The sequence below is a fragment of the Oryx dammah genome, unplaced genomic scaffold, assembly GCF_014754425.2.
Source record: "Oryx dammah isolate SB20612 unplaced genomic scaffold, SCBI_Odam_1.1 HiC_scaffold_28, whole genome shotgun sequence".
NCBI lineage: Eukaryota > Metazoa > Chordata > Mammalia > Artiodactyla > Bovidae > Oryx > Oryx dammah.
In genome coordinates this window covers 82,207,499-82,231,128 of record NW_024070212.1, presented here as the reverse complement: position 1 = coordinate 82,231,128, position 23,630 = coordinate 82,207,499, and the positions used below count along the sequence as shown (strand labels likewise).

General features: G+C 39.3%; 1 protein-coding gene across 4 annotated transcripts in view; it reads left to right on the top strand.

Moving 5' to 3' along the window:
- NFIA (nuclear factor I A) overlaps positions 1-23,630 on the top strand; it is a 408,349-nt gene that overhangs the window by 201,908 nt on the left and 182,811 nt on the right. For all 4 annotated transcript variants that reach the window (XM_040232718.1, XM_040232715.1, XM_040232717.1 and 1 more), the window contains exon 3: positions 2,981-3,046. In XM_040232718.1, coding sequence (XP_040088652.1) covers positions 2,981-3,046 — 66 coding nt within the window. The remainder of the gene's footprint in view (positions 1-2,980; positions 3,047-23,630) is intronic.

Sequence of the window (23,630 nt, the reverse complement as noted above, 5' to 3'; positions counted from 1 at the left end):
AAAGGCACCCAGTTCTGTGCAGGTGAATTTTTTTGTGGGCCTCTAGTTATTTCAGGTGGTGGGAATCAAAAGGCCATGTGATAATTGTCCCCAAAAGTAAGATGTGAAGTTACTTTGGCTTCTGACAGGTCTCTACCAACTATGCACAAGAGAAAATTAAATTAATTTTTTGCTTTCATGATAGTGTTTTAATACAAATACTTAAAAAAATCTTTCCTTTGTATCAATTATGTATGGGTAGAAATTAATTTATAATTATGTTCACCTGGTTGGCCCCATACATAATAGCATCGCTGACCTTTCATAATACCAAAGAAAGAGTCCATCCGTCCTCAGCAAGAATTGTACCAGGACTGGGTAATTTTGTTCCTCATTGGTTCAAAAAAGAAACAGCATTAAATGGCCCATGGTAGGAAATAATTAAGTTTTAAGATCATTTAACTTTCCTTGTAGATCTTTGGCTTTTCCTGTCCCTTACCAGGATGGTGTATTTTCGTATGCAGTCCTCCGGTGGAGAACAGTATCCCCAGCTTTTGAATAAAACTGGGAAATTAAATTCCATTTTCAGTTTGGCAAGACGCCTCTTCCAGTGTTTGTAGCTGAGCTTTCACAAGAGTTCTGCGGCCCCTTTCAGACCAACTCTGAGCTAGTTTCCTGCTGCTCAGTTGTTTGCTGTTGGTTTGCTTCTTTTTCTGCGGCTTGGAATTTTAAACTTTCTTTGAACATATCTAATGCCATCTTTTGTTGCTAGTCATGTTTTCTGTAATTATGCTATCTTTCTATAAATATAGGGTGACATATGTAAAAGAAAATTTCAAACAGCAAAGAAGTCTAGTTCTAGATTATTAAGACAGTTTGGATCTTTCATTATTTCTTTTGCCTTAGTATTGATAGATAAAATTCAGAAAAGTAATTGGCTATGGTATATTTAAGTTAATTGAGATAAAAAATATTTTTCCTTTTGTTCACAAAGAAGTGATTGCTCATAAAGATATTAATACACCAAGAAAAAGAGCATCGGCTAAGCTATCAGATAGAAAGTTAGGCTTACTAGTCTTATTCCAGAGAACATGTTCTGTTTGGCAAAATTTTAGGTATCTATACTGGCACGTGATCAAGAAGAATTTTAACTTTCCCTGAGACAAACTTAGATATTTTCTCTGATTTCAATTGTGGATATTAATGGTTTAAAAATTTGCAGTACACAAATAATGAAGATATGCCTTTCTCCTAAAACATGTTGAATTACTTATAAGAATGTTTAATTTATAATTTTTAATTGCAAATTTACAGAATACTACCTTAGAAAAAGAGAAGGTAATCATGCCATATTTTAAAATCACTTGCTATAAATGTAATATTAATTGATTGAGTTAAAATTTCAAATGTGATCGCATATAAATTTATATTCCAATTTATATTCCAGTTTTCAGTGCAGACTTTGTATTTAACTTTGTGGTTCATTCTGAAGAATTTCTCTAAAGCTTTTTGAGAAATACTGTAATACTTTCGGTTTGTGTCTTCACTATGGCTATTGTTACATTATGATAAAAAGCTATCACTTTGCGAGACTTAAATAAAAATTCAGATTTTCACATTTGAACCTTTGAATCAATTTGGAATTTTTGCTCTGTGCACCAGGTTAAGCACATCTAAAAATTTTAAAATAGATATTAAAAAAAGTACTTTCCAATAATTAAAATCTTCATTTGCCTAAAAGCAGGGAGTCTTTCTTACAGTAATAAATTAGTGGCTTCTCGACCTAGGGCCACTAGCAGTGCTACTTCTTTGTGCAGTATCTCCAAGAAAGAGCATGCTAAAGCTGTAACTCTATTGGTGAATAGAAGTAATATTTCCAATTTAATCACAGTTAAGTGTCATGACCTTTTGATTTTGCATTGAACTTCTTGCTAAAATGTGGTCAGATTTCAGATAGCCCGTTCTAACTCTGTAAAGTCAAGGTAAAGTGCAGATCCAGGCTTTCCATAGATACAGAGATTTTTCTAGAAAATTTTTTGTTTTTCCATCATGTTATATACTGTTTCAAGTCTCAGAAAAATGCTTTACGTAAAAAACTCTCTTCTTGAAATAGTTTGCCTTTTTTCTCCTTTCCCCAAGAAAATGTATCTTAAGTATGCTTACTTCTAATTCTGTGAAAGTTTTTGATCTAACTTGTTTATCTCATCTTAAAATTAAATGTTACTTTATTTTAAATTGTCTAATTTAGAAGTTAAATTGATTGGATTAAATTTTTAGTTTAAAAATGGTTGTATTTTTATCAGTAAAATAAAAATTAAATGCAATTCAATAAAGATGTGCAAGAACCTGTTTTTGCTCAGAAGCCCCTTTAGGATCTCCCAGATGCACTGGTACAAGAGGAAAAGAATACTTACAAACGGTGGGGAGATACATACCTTTTAGAAAGACGTCTTTGAGCGATCCTGTTATTTTAAGTAAAGGCGCTAGAGTATTAGGATTCTAGTATTTAATGGTGTTAGTCTGCATAGTCTGTTGCTGTAATACGGAGCTAAATATCAACAGAACTTGTTTCTGTTGTTTGGGTTGCTTTTATATACCAGCTTCAAAATATGTTTTGACACTTTATTATGTTCTGAATCAAGCTTCAGATGTGTGTAATGAAGGATGAAGTCTTTATCAGACTCTAGTGTATAAATAATGGAGAAGAGCAGTTTGGAAAGGGTCTCTGTGTAGGAGGATGGTTTCTGAAGAGTTTTAAGTTATGATCTGGCGCAAGCCAAGTGCTGCCGGAGGTGTAAACAGAACTGAGAGTCCTCTCTGAACGCATGGGCTGCTGCGGCTGCTGCCCTGTCTTTTCTTTCTTCCTTTTTTGATCATCATGTCACCTCTGTAATATTCTCACTCCTGGGTTACACGCTGAACCTTTTGAGAAGTCTGCCACCTCTGATCCACTTTCTTTCACAGACCCTGTAATTTTTGGCCGTATTTTTATGTTTTTCAGATTCAAGTCAATCTGAAAGTCCCAGCCAGCCAAGTGATGCTGACATTAAGGACCAGCCAGAAAATGGTAAGTTTAGTTTGGGACTCTGGTTGCTGCTTTGAGAGTCCATGGTAGCCCGCAGCCAACCAAGTAGGAGGACTTCAAGGTCTGCCCGAGTGGGTGGCCCACACAGTAAGAACAGTTTTTGAGAACTTAAGGAATTTTCTGGATCACTCTAACAGCCCCAAACCTTTCCCCTCAGCCACAAACTCTATCAGGGTACTCTTAAGAACCTTCGTTCCCAAGAAAGTTGGTTACTGTTTGAGGCAGGGTTGATTTACCTGATCAGTATCATTTACAGCATAAGTGAGGAGCCAATGCCTTTTTATTTCAGTTCCTTTTAATGTGGCAAGTGACCCATGATCTTCTTCCCGATGATTTAAGTTTATTGACTGACAAGTATTTTTGAGGCCTTTTGGAAGATTTTTGCTTCTGTTAAATAATTACTATAAGAAAATGATGTCTGCCTTTGACAGATTTTTGCTTTAAGTTGTCTAAAACAGTAAGGGTACATGACAGTATAAAATTTGTCAGTTGCATAAATGTATAAGCTGTATATTGCAGGAATTTGATTAACCTAGAATACACACTTTATATATGAACATAGTAGCATCCACTAAAATACCAAGTGTGTAGTATATGTGCTTCAAAGACGGAAACAGTTGTCAGAGGTTAGAATTTGAGTAAAACCATCAGTTTCAGTAAAAACTGAGAAATGAACTAGTGGTACTCATCACATGCTAAAGACTGTATTACACACTTTCATGGATATAATCTCCTAAAATTCCATAGTGCTCTTCCTTGATGAAAGAGCTGAAGCCTCTAATGGTAGCTTGAGCATGAAGGACCTTCGAAGGGAATATGGCACCGTGGCTAAAAGCTCAGGAGGTGGTGTCAGACCTGTGTTTAAATTCTGCCTCTATTCTTTCTTTCCTTTGTAATTTTGAATAGGTTATTTACCCTCACAGAGTACTGACTTATTTCTTCTTTGAAGTGGTACGGTAATAATATTACTGACATGTTGAAGAATTAAATAAGATAATATATATAACATGCTCACAATAGTATCTTTCATAGTACTTTACACTAAATAAAAGTTGGCTGTTGTTCAGTATTCCTTGTATTATTTTTCTAGTTAGTATAATATTTTGTTTTTCACTTACTTAAAATGACCTCATTCCTCCTGACTGTCTTATTTTTGTTGTTCTATTTTTCTGTTTTGGTCTCCACCCGATCTTTTAGAATAGATAGGTAAACTGAATTATGTCCGTGTTGTGGGGTGGAGGATTGATTTTATCACTTTGAATAGCCTATCACTGATTTCTCAGGATTTGTTCATTTCCCAAGCCTCAGAAATTCTCTACAGTGTTGCAGTTAAATATGCACTGTCTTGCTATTCCTCTCCTCATCCTGGTATTTTGGTGGTATTTTACGTATCAAAGTTGTCTTTTCGCAGCAGGCATTAAAAAAGAGAGAGAGAGAGAAAGAGACCTCTGAAGGCTTGTTTTTAGTGTCATAAACAGCTACATCTCACTTTTTGTTGACATTTTAAAGAGTGATATTTATAGACTAGTTTCACTCTTTATTTCCCACTTGACTTATAGGTGATGGCTTATATATCTCTTTTTTACATATAATATATTTATCTATAATCGGCTTGAAGTTGTGTCCACAGGTATTCATTTTGTTTTCACTGTTAAGAATTGGTGGGCTGCTGGGGTGTCTGGTTCTCGTGTTTGGGTCTGGCTGCCCCTCTTGCAGGCCTGCGATTCATCTGTCTTCATAAAATGGCCGACAAGCTGTTCACATGCAAATATAAATTGAGGGCATGAGAGGCCTGGCATGCCTTTCTGGAGCTGCTGTAATACCGATATTGTGCATTTCCCATTCCAAAAAGCAACCAGGATTGAGCCTGAATTTTTCGGCCAAAGACAAGGAGAGACTAGCCAAGTTCATTGTTAACCGCAGATCACTTGGTGCCACCTCAAGGATTCACAGTACCGTTTGGGAAGGACCATGTGAGTTCAAAGAAAGAAAGTATTAATATCCAGGAGAGACAATAATAAATTCCTGTGTTTCAAATTTCTGTTTATTTCAGAGAAAGAGATGTTGCTTCATCTTAGACAGTTCCAACTAGAGTTCAGACTAGAGGAACACCAGCCTCTTCAGTTTCCTCTTTCTGCCTTTTGTCAATCTCAGATGAAGTTATTTGAGGAAAAAATTATTTTTTTTCCTCTTTTTCAAAGATGTATAATCCCTGAAGGAAAATAAATGAAGATTTCTGGACTAGGTATTTAGATGCATTAGATGACTTTCTGGGGTTGCTTTGATCGACTCTTCTTTCATTTTCATTACCCCAGGTTATGGAAGATGAGTTCCTGAAAGATTTTTGTTTGTTTCTTTCATTTTTGTTTTTAAGAAGAGAACACTCGTAAATGTATCAACAAAACTCTTAGAGAACTTTTGAAATCTTGGTGGATGAAGAAGTGACAGACTCTGATCTTCAAATAAAGTGGGAACTCATTATTCCTTCTTTATGTATATATTAGAGGGGAAATAGTATTCTTTTTATCCTAGCTCTTGAAGAGAAAGGTAATGGGAAACGAATGGTATTTTCCTAGTAAACCATGGAGAATGAATAGATAAATGGTAACATGCTGTTTCATCCAAAACCATAAACTAGGCCATGTAACTTTACCTAAAGTGGATGCAGCTGTTTCTTCCCTGCGCAACTAGTCTCTCTATTTCTACAGAATTTTTGCTTTCTTTTCTTGTACTCCCTTAAGACTCAACTGTAAAAGAAAACAAATCTTTGTCCAATTAGAGTATTACATGGGAATTTTGAAGGAATTATCTGAAACCCAGAGATAAAATGTCAGAATCACTGAAACTCAACACCGGTATAATGTAATGATTCAGAATTCCACCTCTAGAGTCAAACAGGCCTGAGTTCAAATGAAACGAGGCTGGATGACTTTGAGTAAGGTGTCGTCCCAATCTCAAGTCTTCTTATCAGTAAAATAGGAACACTAAAAGATCCTAGCTCCTGAGTAACAAAATGAGAATATGCCTGTGAAACAGCATAATGTGGGTTCATAGTAAGCACTCAAAGATAACCATCAGTTCAGTTCAGTTCAGTTGCTCAGTCGTGTCCAACTCTTTGCGACCCCATGAATCGCAGCACGCCAGGCCTCCCTGTCCATCACCAACTCCCGGAGTTCACTCAGACTCACGTCCATCGAGTCAGTGATGCCATCCAGCCATCTCATCCTCGGTCGTCCCCTTCTCCTCCTGCCCCCAATCCCTCCCAGCATCAAAGTCTTTTCCAATGAGTTAACTCTTCACATGAGGTGGCCAAAGTACTGGAGTTTCAGCTTCAGCATCATTCCTTCCAAAGAAATCCCAGGGCTGATCTCCTTCAGAATGGACTGGTTGGATCTCCTTGCAGCCCAAGGGACTCTCTAGAGTCTTCTCCAACACCACAGTTCAAAAGCATCAATTCTTTGGCACTCAGCCTTCTTCACAGTCCAACTCTCACATCTATACATGACCACAGGAAAAACCATAGCCTTGACTAGATGGACCTTAGTCGGCAAAGTAATATCTCTGCTTTTGAATATGCAATCTAGGTTGGTCATAACTTTTCTTCCAAGGAGTAAGTGTCTTTTAATTTCATGGCTGCAGTCACCATCTGCAGTGATTTTGGAGCCCCAGAAAATAAAGTCTGACACTGTTTCCACTGTTTCCCCATCTATTTCCCATGAAGTGATGGGACCAGATACCATGATCTTAGTTTTCTGAATGCTGAGCTTTAAGCCAACTTTTTCATTCTCCCCTTTCACTTTCATCAAGAGGCTTTTTAGTTCCTCTTCACTTTCTGCCATAAGGGTGTGTCATCTGCATATCTGAGGTTATTGATATTTCTCCCGGCAATCTTGATTCCAGCTTGTGTTTCTTCCAGTCCAGCATTTCTCATGATGTACTCTGCATAGAAGTTAAATAAGCAGGGTGACAATATACAGCCTTGACGTACTCCTTTTCCTATTTGGAACCAATCTGTTGTTCCATGTCTAGTTCTAACTGTTGCTTCCTGACCTGCATACAGATTTCTCAAGAGGCAGGTCAAGTGGTCTCGTATTCCCATCTCTTTCAGAATTTTCCACAGTTTATTGTGATCCACACAGTGAAAGGCTTTGGCATAGTCAATAAAGCAGAAACAGATGTTTTTCTGGAACTCACTTGCTTTTTCATTGATCCAGTGGATGTTGACAATTTGATCTTTGGTTCCTCTGCCTTTTCTAAAACCAGCTTGAACATCAGGAAGTTCACAGTTCACATATTGCTGAAGCCTGGCTTGGAGAATTTTGAGCATTACTTTACTAGGATGTGAGATGAGTGCAATTGTGCGGTAGTTTGAGCATTCTTTGGCATTGCCTTTCTTTGGGATTAGAATGGAAACTGACCTTTTCCAGTCCTGTGGCCACTGCTGAGTTTTCCACATTTGCTGGCATATTGAGTGCAGCACTTTCATAGCATCATCTTTCAGGATTTGAAATAGCTCAACTGGAATTCCATCACCTCCACTAGCTTTGTTCATAGTGATGCTTTCTAAGGCCCACTTGACTTCACATTCCAGGATGTCTGGCAAAGCTCAGATCTGTAATGAGATACACATATTCAAAAGGAAACAAGCTGGGAGACTTGGAGTAGAAAGAGGAAGAGTGTCAGCGATAAACCAGGACTCTATAGAGACATCTTCTATAGATACCTACGCTGTTCTGAAATGTCAGGTTTAAGTCTCTTAAATCTGTCTGTAATCCCAGTAGTGGCATATCTCTTTTGTTGCTTAGTTCTCTTCTTCACATTCTGTTTCCCTCTCAGGAGTTGAGAACTACAGAAATGATGCAGAGTTGCTAGGGCCTTCAGAATGAAGGCCCAAGAAGGTTATTCTAGAAAGAAGGCAATTCACTTAGATGTCTTTAATCTGGGCTGAATTTTTCCTTGGCACAAACCAAATTGAATCTCCCTTATTAAAACTATAAGCTATTGATGGGCAGAATACATGACCAATTTCAGATGCTTTGAACATGACACATACCTAGTATTTATTAAAATTAATAGGTAGACAAATAAACTGTCATTATCCCCAAATGGTTTTTGAGTATTTGCTCATTATTGATTTACCAAGAGGCTTTTAAGGAGAAAAAAAAAAAACCCTGGAGAAGTTGAAATCTAATTTGGTTGTGGGGGGAAGTTGTATAGTTGTACATGTATGACAAATGGACATACATACACAGCTATGACTAATAGTGCTGGGAAGCCAAAGCTTGGGGCTATTCTAAGGGACATAGTAGATCAAGTTGTAACTCCACCCTCACCCCACCCTAATGAGCAGGTGTGATCAAAGATATGAAATACCATCATGTCCGTTTATGGTTGATGACCATAAAGAATGGAATCCCACGAAGTTTTCAACCTGACTGTTATCATTCATTTAATCCTTTTGCATGTTACAGAAATCCCCTTTCTGGCTTTTCAAGAGCTCCTGAAAGTTTAAAGCCTTATATGTTAGGCTGTGACTTTGAAGATCTACTCATACCACTTTTGTGAATTCCCAGGAGGTACTTTGGCTACTGTTAAGAGTATCTGTGGCACAGAATACTTGCAGTGCTTCCTCAGTATTTACAGGGCCTGTGAACAGTCCTCCAGAGCTTGCATTCTGTGTGGCATCAGGTCATGCATTCATAAGGGAGAAGCTCATGTGATAGTCCTCCTTAATTCCAGGCACACTTCTGTGGGGCCACACTGAGGCAGTGACTGAGGGAATAGTGTCGTCCAGCACTGGCAGTCTGAAAGCACACCCCCAACTGGGACTCCCTGTGCATGCACCCTTAGCTAAAACAAGAGAAGACAATGTACAGTTCCTGTGCCAGAAAAAGAAAAGTTGTGTTCACAAGTGTTTGATTGGATTTTGTTTTTCCTATTTACTATCTCTCATCACTTGTACAAACTGCTAATAATAATAATTTCATCTTAGTGGTTTTAAAAATGTGATATTTATAGGAGGAAATCAGAGTCGGTATTTAGATAATTTTCTTTAGGTTTAATCATGTTGACTCTTCCTCATTTACCTGGTAGTTGCATAGGTGTTGGTGGCATCAACTCTCAGGTGGGCCACTTGTAATCAGTGGAAAGCCGTTAATCATGACTTTTGCCCGAGACTTTGAAAATTTCCAGCTCTATCTGCCAGTTCAAAAATCACCGTGGAGTATTGGTTGGATCTTGTGTTCATGTTCAGCATCTTTGTTTATGATCTTGTATCGCCAAACTAGGTATTGTTGCTAAGTGTTGCTAGATGAACAGGGAATCTCAGTTGTTAGTATTTCACTGGTGGGCTTCCCTGGTGGCTCAGATGGTAAGGCGTCTGTCTGCAGTGCAGGAGACCCGGGTTTGATCCCTGGGTTGGGAAGATCCCCTGGAGAAGGAAATGGCAGCCCACTCCAGTATTCTTGCCTGGAAAATCCATGGACAGTGGAGCCTGGTAGGCTACTGCCCATGGAGTTGCAAAGAATCAGACACGACTGAGCGACTTCACTTTCACTTTCATTGGTAACTCATTTCTGTATTTTGAGTATTTCAATACTTACGAAATAACTTCCAAGGATACTGACTTCCTGAGTTTAGATTTGTATGCAGGATTAACTCTGTAACTTGGTGGTGAGCTAAGAAATATAAATTTATATTTCTCTTTTGGACAAGCGTTCTTTTATCTGATAATATTTTCATTACGAAGTTCAGGCCTTCTGCTTTAACTTTCTTCTCATTACTTCCTCAAATATATGGGAGATATATTGCAGTACGATATTATAATATTAGTACATAGTTGGAAGGTAAAATAAAGTTCATAATTCTAAATGCTAAGAATTGTTTCTTGCTACTGAATGGACTGCTGTTTCAGGAACTATTTTGATTATTGGTAATTTTAGTTGTGTCATTTTAGGAATTGTGAAGGCAGTGCACAGCTGAACAGTTAACATTTTATTGGAAAAGCAGGAGCACTCTAGCACCATTGACTTGTAAATAAAGCTTGTCAATATTTCATAATTTGCATGACTTTCTTTTACAATTACCTAGCAACAGTTATTCTCAGCAGTGTTCTTTCCAAAAACCCTGCAGGGACAGACACAGTAGAGTGACCACCAAAATAGCAGCAATAACAGTCATGATCAATATTCTAAATATTGTAAAGGTCCCAACTCAGGGAAACATTAAAACCTAAATGCCTTCTGGTTTCCAGATCTGTGTAATTAAATTCTGACTGATGAATTTTCAGCAATGAGATGGAGCTAGTCTATCTTGTTTTAGAGACTGGGGAACTAGAATTTGGTTTAATCTAAAATGTCAGTCTGAGGCCAGGTGAATTGTGCTTGCTTAAATATTGTTAGCAAATGTGATCCATCATTGTTTGCAGGGTCTCTTTAGAAATGCCTCCAAACAAAGTAAATTCTTGAATCTTTGCATTTAGAAAGATGAGGTACCAGGTGAGACTGGAGGCTTCCTCCACAGGCTTAACACAGTATCTAGTACTCTGAGCTTTATTTACCACAGGATCCAGGGTAGTAAAAGAGCCTTTTCAACTGAAAAGAGGAGGAGGAAATTTGTCATTTTAAAAAAGTCGTTTACTTCTCACGTTAGGGATATTTTATTGTCTACATATACAGGTTAACTAGGTGAACAGACTTTAAGTGGTTGGCTAGTAGCCAAAATAGGGAATGGATTAGACTCCTATTCCCCTGATTTCCAAATTCTGAAATGGACTGGCTGGGTGGTCTATTCCAGACACAACCCTCCCTACCCCTACCCCTCACAAACCTATCCCTGCCACCAATCCCTCACGCACAAATTGTATAGAGGAGAGAAGATATAAAGGGGTGTCTTTATCGTCCTCAAACTTGTTCTGTGTCTATGACTCGTGGTCCAGGAGAAACAACTATTTGGATGTAACATAGAATAGAAACATCAAATAGAAAAGAGATTTTAAGTGTTTGTTTATACTTTATATGGGATTGTGTAAATATATCCATAGATCCCAGTTCTCAAACAGGAAGCAATGCTGTTCATATTTGAATTGGGCTCAGAAAAGAAATCAGATGAGGGGCCGCCGTCAAGTCACAGTGGCGTGGAGAAGCTGCGTCGGGTGCTGCGCCTGGTGTTCAGGGGCCGCGCCATCTGCACTGCTCTCTGTTCCCTGGGTTTGAACCCTGGACAGGCCCTGATAGAACCTTTGGCAGATCTTCCTAGAAGGACCTACAGTGCACTCCTAACTCGCTTTCGTGTACCTCTCTCTGTCACTGAAAAATCCACGTGGTGAATTATCAGGGAGGCTAATTTGGGTCAGGAATAGTGTATAAGCTCTCTTTGCCACACAAATAGGGTCTGATTTGACACTTGAGGGTGAGTTTGTTGATTTAAATCCTGTATATCATTTTGGGGAAAGAATTATCCATTTGTGGATCATATTAGTAAACTGAATGCAATATAAATAATTTATTTGGGGATTTGGAGCTGCTAATCCAGATTGATTAGTTGTCTGCTAGAAAAATTCATGTGACCACAAGGACTTTTGGCACCTTTTCCCTCTACAGCTTCCTCATTCTTTTTCTCTTCTTCAGGTTTCAGCTCCAGGCAACTCTGTTCCTTTGGCATTGCCTTGTCGTTAAGGAAATCTACTGGGATAGCGCAAATCGAGGTGGGGGGAGGGGTAGTATTTACTGCAGATTACTCTGCCCCTTCTCAATTGTTAAGTGCTATACTTGGTTGATTTTAACCCAAAGAGAACAGGGGAGTCTCATATGCCTTATCCACAGGCATCGTATGGCGAATATCCAAAGGGAAAAGTATAAAGGATGTGGTGGTGAATCCTAGCAAAATAGGAATAGATTTCCAGCAATCTCTCCATGAAGGAAAGTCAGTGTTTTCTTAGATCTCTGTAGGTATTTTTGCAACCAGAGAGCTTCTCAGCAAGCTGAATTTGTAAACTCAAGAGATGAACAAATAGAAGTCAAATCACAGCTTCTGAATAGGTCAGATTAGCAAAGGAGAGCTGCCATTATAAGCCTGACACTGAGCCTCTGTTAAGGAGAAATCAGTTGTTCAAGCCACTTAAGCACCTCAGTTTTCTTATAAGTCATCTGCTTGCTCAGTCACTCAGTCATGTCCAGCTCTTTGCGACCCCATGGAATGCTGCCAGTCAGGCTCCTCTGTCCATGGGATTCTCCAGGCAAAAATATTGGCGTGAGTTGCCATTCCCTATTCCAGGGGATCTTCCCAACCCAGGGATCGAATCTGTATCTCTTGTGTCTCCTACGCTGGCAGGCAGATTCTTTACCACTGAGCCACCTGGGGAGCCCAGATAGTTATTAAGAATCTGCTGGGTACATTTGGACTATATGCTGGATGCATTGAGGGACTGCAGCGATGGATCAGACTTCCGTTCTGGAGGACCTGGAAATCTAGTAAGGGGGAAAAGGCTTCATTCATTCTTTCAGCAAATATTTATCAGATGTATTCTGAGAACCAGATTTACTGAGTAAAACAGATAACATCTCTGCTGGAAGAAAACACACATAATATAACAAGTGATGTTAAAACAAAGCTAGATAAAGAAAAACAGGGCTTTCTAGGTGACAGTGGGGGTAAAGAACCCCCTGCCAGTGCAGGAGACAAAAGAGATATGGTTCCATCCCTGGGTCGGGAAGATCACCTGGAAGAAAGCATGGCAGTCCACTCCTGTATTTTTGTCTGGAGAATCCCATGGACAGAGGAGCCTGGGGGGCTATAGAGTTGGACAGGACAGAAGTGACTTAGCATGCATGCACACCCAAGGGCTAAACAGTGGAGTATAGGGCACTATTTTACAGAAGGTAGTCAGGGAAGGCCTTTTTGACCTGTTGACTTTTGAGCTAAGACTCGATGGCAGTGAAGAAGAGAACTATGCAGATATTTGGGACTTCTCTTCTAGAAAGAGGGAACAGTAAATGGAAAGACCCAGAGGCATGTTGGAGGAACAATCAGGGTTAGGGTGGCTTGTGGCACATAAGTGAAAGAAAAGTAGTTGGCAACAGGGCTAGCAGGAAGCCAAATTATATTGAACTTTGTTGGCCAAGGAAAGACATAGCAAATCCTTGATAAACTATAATATGCTTGTCAAAGGAACGCACATACCAAATCCATTCATTTCTTGATATGGTGGGTATGCCCTGAGCCCGTGCACTGTGTTAGATACTTAATGTTGAGTGGTGAACAAAACAAAAAGGCCTAATTCATAGCATTGTCAAAGGAGACTGTCGTCCACCATGGGAGTATCTTTTAGTATCCCCAAAGGTTTTCCTTATGCATACGTTACTGAAAACAGAGTCACTTGCATAGGATATTTGGCTTCACATACTCTCTCATGCAAACAATTCTTTTTTTCATTTAATGGAGATCTAAATCTGTGGGGCTGCAGTTTAACCCTTATCTCAGGGCTCTGTTTAAACTGTAAATCCTCAGGTCTCAAGTCCATGACCACGAAGCTTGATTTTTTTGCCTCCCAATTGTTGCTAGATTTAGCAAATAAAAACACAAGATACCAAGTTAAATTTGCTTTGCAGAACCACGACAAATAATTATTTTAGTATTACATGGGCTCTGTTTATTACAAAAAAGGACTTGTTTATCTAAACCAAGTCATGTATTTTATCTGGCCACCAATCCTAGTTCTCTGCACACTCCCATGGAGGTTACACAGGCAGCAGTAAGAGCAGTACTGGAAACGGATCAATTAGTCTGTGATGATTTCAGTGATCACAAAGGGTCAAACCACTGGAATTTAACCTGCTGGAAATGAGACCTGAGAAGAGTATCACGAAGTTCTAATGACTCAACTGCTTAAATTCCATTCATTCTGCATCTGCCGGTAGCCCAGTCGTTGTCTTGGAACAATAAACCACTTGTGTGGCATAGTCAGTAGGTACAATACTGTAGTTGAGAGCCATTCAACCCATCCAGGTCAGTGTGTAAGTTTAATTAGTGGAACTGTAATTGAGTAAGGCATAGGGACATCATGTGAGTCACTTCTTCAAAGGAAGTATATCTTGTCACAAGTCCTAGATATTGGCAGACTGGTTGCCTCATGAAAGATGGTGAAAGTAGAAAATCAGTCAAATCACACAGCACTGGATACGTCCACATTCAAAAGTAAGGTAGAGAAAAGACCTTTAGGTTGACTTGAAAATAGATGGTGCTATTTTCTTTATGCTCTACAGGAATCTAAATAATATATTATGTTCTCATTTAGGGCTGTTTTACTAGCTGTGGCAAAACATGTTTGAATGTGTTATAAGAACACGATGTGGTCTTTGTACCCTCCAACTTAAAGAATGGATAATGTCCACAGATTCAAGGAAAGCACTTTTGGAAATCAAGGCTAAACTGTGTTGGGCTTTGGAGCCAAGTAATGACAAAAATAATGAATTTGCTGGTAACAGTCATGCTGTTGATAATGGCTCACATTTGTTGTGGGTTTTCCATGTGCTGGTGTGGTAGTTTAGGTCTCCCAAGAAGAATATGCCCTTTTGGAATTAGATGTGCAGGGATGTGGGGGCTAACATCTGTGAGCTATAAAGGGAGGGAGCCAGGTTGGCTGCAGAGGCTTCAGACTACAATACTGATCTGATACCTGTGAGAGGAGAGAGGAAAGGGAGGAGGATTGGGGAGGAAGAATCCTAGACGTGAGGGAGCTTCTAAGAAAGTTTTGTACAGGCCAGTGGAAAGTCTTTGAGCCAGTCACTTGTTATAAAGTTTTTTTTTTCTCCCCATAGGAACCAGTCTGCGTTAGTATCCTCTTCTTTAATCATTTACTGGGAGCCTGGAGGAAGGTCTCTGGAACAAACATGGTAGTAAATCCAGAGGGGAGAGATTGGAGTTGTCAGGCGGTGCTGCTTCTTGTCACATGTGATTTGAGTGGCTCATTTTTATGGCCACAACAGCAAGGCACTGTGCCAAGAGTTCTAGATTCATGATCTTATTTCACTCTAATATAACCCTTGGAGATCGGTATTATTAGTGTACCCATTTTACAGATGAGGAAACTAAGACACAAAAGACTTTAGGTAGCTTTCCGACTGTCAAGAAGGCAGAAAGAGTACTCACAGGACAGAGTTTACAAACTTACATGTCAGAAGCTAATTGCTTAACCATGACCTTACATTACAGAAAGAACAGTATTCAAACTCGGGTTCTGTAACTTATTGATGACATAAATTTGGGCAAACTCTTGGACTTGTGTTTTCTTATTTATAAGGTGGGATGCCATCACCTTCTCGGGAAATGTATTTTAGTTGCTGTTTTGTTTTGAGCTTAAGCAGTGTTCGTTCCTTTCCTTCCCCGTGTCATTTGCTCATTTAGGATGAGCATCTCATACTCTTAGGTATCTGCCTCAGCCTTGCTCAGGCACCCACAGGCTTAATTAATCCTCGGAACTAAGAGGACTGTTTCTATGCAGATTATGTATATGGATATATCTCTGTGGATGTATGTATGTATAAATTGCCCAGAACTTGTAGTGATTCATAGGAGACGCACAACAAAGTGTAGTCTACCTTTCTTTCATCCACCTCTTTGCTTCATGGAAACAAACTCTGTGCTAGATGGCAATCTGGAATGTGTCGTTTTCTTGTTTTTAATTTTGGGGCAAAATTACATTCTTTTGGAAAAATTATGTCCTTATTTTTCATATGAACATTTTTACTCTTTTTCCTACAGTCTCAAGCACTATTCCTATATGGATCAACAGTGAATATTTTTAAACAATGGACTAAATTTTCATTGGATTTTTGTGCTGAAGGTGGAGTGTATAAAAGTAGTTGTAAGGTGTTTTCACCAGATGCCATTGTATTTGTCGGATGGTATAAAACAATTATGAATGCCAATAAATTTGAAAGTATTTCACTTGGAAAAGATGTAGGAATGTAGTTTTATTGAAAACATTAAAAATAAGGAGTTTATTTCCACTCCCCATTTTTGTGCAGTACAATAGAAATTTGTACATCATCCCTTTGATTTTAGATTTCTGAATTATTTAAAAGAATCGGTTAATTCTCCATTTCAAGTGAGTAAGACAAAGTTCATTAGGATATCTGATTCCTAGCATGTCCCCCATTCACAGATCATGTTAACTCCTTAGAGAGGTTTATCTTTTAAAACTGCAAATGCTGTCCAAACTGAAAGCTTTTCAATTTAATGCCTTATTACAGTTTGGGACTGTAAGTAAGATCTTTATTTATTTATTTATTTTTGTCTTTCAATATCTTGTTTTTATTACATATATGGAAATATTTATTGAATTACCAAATATCAAACCTTAATACTTCACCATCTCATTGTACTTCCAATCATCCTGACACACACAAGTTAAGTGATTTGCTCAGGCTTGCTGCTGCTGCTGCTGCTGCTGCTGCTGCTTCGCTTCAGTCGTGTCTGACTCTGTGCGACCCCAGAGACAGCAGCCCACCAGGCTCCCCCGTCCCTGGGATTCTCCAGGCAAGAACACTGGAGTGGGTTGCCATTTCCTTCTCCAAGTAAGATCTTTAATATGGAGAAGGGATGAGTCACCTTGTCAGAGCATCAGTCAGTTCTAAAGGTAGCAGTGCTCAGGACATGCATGTGCAGTGAGTTCTAGTAGATTTGCAAATTGCTATCATGAAAGATATATAAATAAAATTCAACACGCACTAACAGTGTTCCTGACCAGTGGTTACCAACTGGTGGTTCTTGAATGGAGTCAAAGGAAAAAAAAAATCTTAAAAGAAATTGTGCATTTTTCCCTAGATAATAAGATGCATAGGCTGACAGTTTTTGCTTTTGACTTTGTGAGCTCACTGGTCATGTAACACAGAGACCTGTTTGGCAGTTGTAGTAATAAAAGATGGAGGGGAGATAAATGATCCAGTATTTAGTAAAGATGGTAGGTTAAATACTTTGAGAAATAGGCTCCATGAGAGGGAAAATACTTTTAAGATGTCTTTAACAGTGAAAAGATACGAAAGTCTCTGTGGTAGACCAGTAGTTTAGAATAGCCTTTAACTTTCCCTTTGGAAGGAGAGGGGAAAAGAGAAAAGCAGGTACCAGGAAGAGCCAGTGAAGAGGAGTTGTGCCCAGCTCATCATCTCCAGAATGCATCCTTTTATTCATCTCAACAGACATTGTTAAACTCACTTCTGTCTAAGCAGAATTGATAGTAAGGGCCATGGGAAAAAGCCATTCAAAGTAAGAGACTTGGGTAGCACTTCTCTATATAAATTGACCCAGGAAATCATACTTTCAGAATACAGTAGCTTAACGAAGTTGGGGTCACCTAATCATACACTGTTGTGTTGGACATTTGTGTTCTGGGTTCAGAGCTCTTCCAGTGTGGATTCTGTGCATCAATAGGAGTGGTGAGAAAATGGACCTCAGTAGAATAATAGTGTGTGTGTGTGCTAGGCACTTTAAGTTGTTGCACTGTATTGTCTTAATTTGGCCTAATCTAAGACCTGGAGGATGCGGTTCAGGGAGGCTGAGGCACAGATCCGTGGCCAACAGCTAGCAAATGGCAGAGGAGTGCTGCCTTGCTTTCCTGGGGAAGGCTCTGGCATCGCACCGATGATAAGCAGTGAGGTGCTTTGAAATGTCTTGGAATGCTTTACACTCAGCAGTGGTAATAATCTCAAGTAATTTGTATTATTAGTACAATAATTGTATTATTTCAATGTGTTTTCTCTACGTCCTGCCCCTTCTTCCCAGGGAAATTGCAAACATGAGGTTAGAGAACGACAGTGGTGGTGATACACCAGTAGTGGTTAATCAGTCAAAACTAGACAATCTCGTCACTTGTTTTAGCTGAACATCAACTAATGTAAAGAGTAATGTGTCACAATATGCTTAAAATTAGACCAATAAGAAAGATTTGCAGAATTCCACATTTCCCTAGGGATAGTGTTATATACCATGGGTCACGTGTGACAAACTGACATAGGTACCAAGTGAGGGAGATGGCATTATTAATGACAAATGCATCATTATTTTTTAGAAGATGCAAAGTAAAAATAATTAGAAGCCCTAATGCTTTCTTCCGGTCTCCCTAAAACATATTTTGAGGACATTGCTATTTTAGATAATGTAGACTAGACTACACTTGGGGGAAGAAATCAATGTTTGTAGGAAGGAATTTCTGTTCCAAACATAGTATCTGGCAATCAGATAGATATTTTGGAGTGAATGATGAGTGGACACATCAGGGAATGAATGGATCTTGCCCTCGGGAGCTTAAAGTTTTTCCTACTCCCATCCCTATCTTGCCCCTTCCCACATTCCTCTCCCCACTGATAACCACTCGTTTGTTCTCTATACCTTTGAAAATGTCTTTTTCTCAAACTAAGATATATTTGACATATAACATCTTGTATGTTTAAAGCTGATTTGATACCTTTACATTGCAATATGATTGCCATTGTAGCATTAGGTGATACCTCTATGGCATTACACAATTATCATTTTCTAGTGTTGGGAACAATTAGGATCTAGTTTCTTAGCAAGTCTAATGTGTATAATATAGTATTGTTGTCTATAATCACCATACGGTGTATTAGAGCTCCTGACTTACTTATCTACTAGTTGTATGCACCCTGAAGTAACATCTCTTGCATTTTCCCACCCCTAATCCCTGATAACCACCATTTTAGGAGTTCAGAGTCTTTTCAGGGAAATATATATTTAAAAGTAATTCCACCCCTTTCCAGTTCATCTTTTCTTAGTCATTTGTATATTTATTATTCATAATGTATGTGCTACTCCTTGTGTTAGGCAATGGGAATATAAAGATAAATGAAGTATAGCCCAATGTTCATCAAACATATATTCTAATAAGGAAGATGAATATTTAAATAAATATTTGCCATGAATTTTGACTGATCTCCTGAAGGTATTTAAGGTCCGTGATGAAAGTGGGTACAAATGATAAAAACTATGCAAGAAGCAGCAATAGTTAAGCTATAGGTGTTCATACAAGAGCTTTATTAAACATTTGACCTAAATACTGAAATGTATTTATGTTCCTAGATATTACCTGTGGCTTTCTTGCCCCTTAGAATGAGCTCAAACCTCCATTCCACACAAATACTGAAATGTATGTATGTTCCTAGATATTGCCTATAACTTTCTTGCACCTTAGAATGAGCTCACACCTCCACTCCACACACTGAAACAATCTGAACCTCACCTAGTGTTTCTGCATGTTTCTGAAGGGCTTTCAGGCTAAGGTCCCTTGGTTCTCGGTTCCTACACCTGCAGTTAGTTTAAGTGATAGGTCTTTTTTCAAGCTGTACAGTGCCCTCTCCCATGGCCTGTGTCCAAGATGTTGGGATGAGCCTTTTCTCCATAATTCTGTTCTGTGCACACATAGAACTTATCTGAGTTGCTGAGGTTGGTGGAGTTGTATGGTAATGGAGTTGGGGAGGGAGCTCTCAGAATACACAAGCTACTTCATACTGATTTTACACACTCTGCTCTTCAAAACACTGGGGCAGCTGTGCCATGTTGCCATTGCCCTCTCTTTTTCTCCCTTACCCTCTCCTCTCTGAGCTGCTTCTTGTTCTTGGTGGTGGTTTAGTCACTAAGTTGGGTCCCTGTCTTGCAACCCCATGGACTATATAGCCCATCAGCCACCTCTGTCCATGGAATTTTCCAGGCAAAAATACAGGAGTGGGTTGCCATTTTCTTCTCCAGGAGACCTTCACAACCCAGGGATTGAACATGGGTCTCCTGCATTGCAGGTAGATTCTTTACAAACTGAGTCACCAGCGAAACTCTTCTTGTTCGTTTAGTTGTAAATGCAGAGGAGTTTCACTGTATCCTATTTCCTTGAATTTTACAATCTGATGTTCTTAGAGGGTCTCCTTTATTAATAAGAAATATACCACCAATATATTTTCCTAATCAAAGAATGCTAATGCTCTTGATAATAAATGGGATTCTCAGCTTCTGTATATGTGAGAGAAAAGATATAGCATCCTTATTAAGCAAAAAGAACATTTGATCCACCATGTAAGGCTCAATTTGGCTAAGGCATGGTGTGTCTGAACAGTTTTTAATACACGATAGTCATATCATGTTTAATTCTTGGATGGCCAGTCATCCAGCATGTTTCCCTTGGAGTGAAGCTTGCTGACTTCTTGGCTGACAGATAGAAAGCATCCATAAATGAGAGGCAGAGACAAAATTAAAATGTGACTTCTTTGGCATCCACCTTTCGAACCTAGGCCTTCCCCCACTTTACTCTAATTCAATTTAGGAGATGTTGGATGGAAACTAATACAGTTAAAAAGAACTTCATGTAATCTCACTAACATTCTTAGAACATGATGCTCAAGGTTTTCTGGTCAAGGATATTTGCATTTGCATTTATAGAACAGTTAGAGGCAGAATTCTGTGCGTGTAAAAAGTCCTTGCTCTGAGAATGACATTTCCAAGCTGTCAAAATCTGATGCACTCAAAGCTAAACCCAAAATTGCCTTTTATTCTGTAAATATTGAAGAAAGGGCTTAGCATGGCACCACTGAACTTGCTAGCCAAGGAACTAGCCTACTGGGTTGGAATCAGAAAAAGGCTCTTTGTTGAGTTTAAATTGTCACAAAATTCAAGCGTGAAGGATGCAGTGAGAAAGTATCACAAGCAGTCATAGGCCCACGTTTTCCTGCGGGCCGCTCAGCCCCTTTGACACTATTTTCCGGTGCGTCATTGAGGGTGTAAGAAAATTGCATGAATCTACGTTGTTTGACTGTTCTTATCTCTAATGTCTACAGTGAACCACAGAGATATTCACACTAAACCTTCACGTATTGTTCATCCAGTCAACCAATATTTATTTATTAAACATCAGCTGGACCTGCTGGATGCCTGACACTGTTCCAGGCATTAGTTACAGGACTGATGAAGCCCAGAGAAGCAAAGAGATATGCCTGAGATAACACATGAATTAGCAGTAGACCCGAGACCCTGAATATCATGTCCCCTATCAAAAATTCTTTCTACTCTGTTATCACTCTGCCTTGCTTAGGCTTCTCCTTCTCTCCCCTTGTCCCCCAAATAGACTGAAGTCCAATAGTTACTTGAAAGCCTATTGAAATTGTTCTCTTAACTTTCCAAGTTGTAAAGTTTATTTGAAAGTCATTCGTTCAGAATTTCAAATCAAATTATGGCAATTTATGTGCTTCTGGGAATAACATCTGCAAAGGCCAGCCTCATTATAAAGTAGATTGTAAACCCCATGAAGGCAGGGACTATATACCCCTGATCACCCACCATTTTTTTCCTTAGTACAGTGCCTACTACCTTCCAGTGTGTGTGTGGATGAATACCAGTTGTAAGTGCAGAACTGAATGACTCTCCCCGATGCCTTAGGGTACTGCTTTTGTCTGGCATGGTGTGCCTGCAGCACAAGCTCTCCAGAGAAGTCTGCTGCTGGGAAGGTGATAGATGACTTGATCTGTATTTGCTGGGCCTCCGTTTAGCCCTGTGCCGTCCCCAGCCCATTTCTTCCTGTTTCAGAGCCTTGATGGTCATCAAGCAACTTGCAGCTGTGCTTGCTGGATTGTAGTCAGAGCCTCTGAGGTTGGCGGTCTGCAGACACAGCAAGGTGCTTTTGTGGCAAGGCGCGGAGAGTTTGCTCCCGGTCGGGGAGGAGCGGTTTTCCCTGGGACTTGGCTGGGGCTGGCAGCATCGCAAGCTGCGCAGCTGCCGGCCCGCTCTGTTCCCCGCCACTGCCGTCCTCGTCTGCCCGCAGCCGTCAGCTTCCCACACTCTGAAGGAAAATCTTGTGTGAGGCCAAGCTGGGTGTAGCTTGTCACAGTGTGAGACAAATGTGTGTCACCTGGCCAAGCTGACTTCGACATGAAGGGATCTTTGCAATGGGAGATTGAGCAGAGCAAAGGAAGGCAAGAATAAGATGAAAGTGGGTTCTTGGTGAGCATTTAAGCAAGTACATGTATGACAAGAAAGGCCAGTTCATGTGATTTTAACAAACATCTTAAACTATACTTTATGGAGAAGCATAAATATAAGACCTGGTCTCTATCTTCTTCATTCTTCTTTTCCTATAGGGTAAAGAGCAAGCATGAAATTTGAAGGAATGATGAGCTTGACAGTTCTTCCTAATAGAGGAAGCTGGGTTTTGGGAGGAAGAAATCCAGTCTTCTGATTTGAGCTTTGACAAGTGCATGGGTGCAAGAGGGATGAGACACCCCTAATTTTGTCACCTTCCTTGCTGTGAAATGTTTTTTAAAATATTTGCATGTGGACTTTACCACTTCCCAACTGACCCTGGAAATGTACTTAACCTTTTGTGTCTCAGCTTCTTCATCTGCGAAATGGAAACAGGTGATTCTTGCTTTTCTTCTCTCCCAAGACTTTAGTAAAAGTATAATCAGATGATGTATCTGAAAGCACTTTATAAGCAATCAACCCATGTATAATATAGTGAGCTGTTGTAATAACTTGAGATCATCAGGAATTTCTTCATTTCCTTCCTTGATCCTCTGGAAAATGCTAGGAGGCTACTGAGTGTATTTCATATTTTTTTTCTCTCAATCCGGCAGTGCTCATTTTCAAGTAAATATGGTTTTAAAGCTGCTGCATGGGGAATGAATGTGCCTCTCCATGGGGCGTGTATTTCACTATTTGGCACATGGCTTCCCCCACCCCCCCGTACCTACAGAAAGATATTCTTTCTGCATTTACTGTGGCACCACTTTCACCGGTACTATTCTGAACAAAGTTGGAATTCTAAAATTTTGAACATCATTTTTAAAAAGGTAAACATCCAAATTTACCTCACAAAGCCTTAACAAACAGATATGTGAAACCCACAGTTTCTGATGATGTTCCAGCTGATCCAGAATGGATCTAAGGCACCTTCAGACTGTGTCAATATATCAGTGTTTAATTTCAAATTGACTCAGGTTTATTGTCTTAAACTCCCTTGAATCCCCAGTCTTTTTTCTTATTTGCATTGAGTATATTCTAAAAGTGGGTCTACACTTTTAGTTGGCTTTTGCTTAAATTTTTCTTTTTCTGGAACAATCAGGTCAGAGACAGAATAGGCTCTAACTCTGTATATTTGTTGTTTTGGCAAATTGTGAGAGTTATAGGGATATAGTTGTTTCCAGTAATTCCTATGTGTGTTTAGTGATCTTAAGAGGAAATATTAGCATCCTTTTTCTTAAGCCACTGATCTGAAAGATCTGTAAAGCATAGACTTGAAATTCTCTGACAAATTATCTCTAAGGTTCAGAAAGAAATTTTAAGCATCTTCTAATCCCAACTTTATCTCTGCCTTCGAGCCTCCATTTCTACCGACTAATAATCCCTGACTACCAGATACTTGTGTCTTCAAGATATCAAAGTTTATTTTTAAAAATAAAATATTAATAAATTTCATAGAAGAAAACATCCAGTCTGTATTGGGAGTGCTATGGTACATTTTTTGTTTTCATGCATTTTTCTGGTTGAACCAAATTCTCTCACCACACCTTCTCAG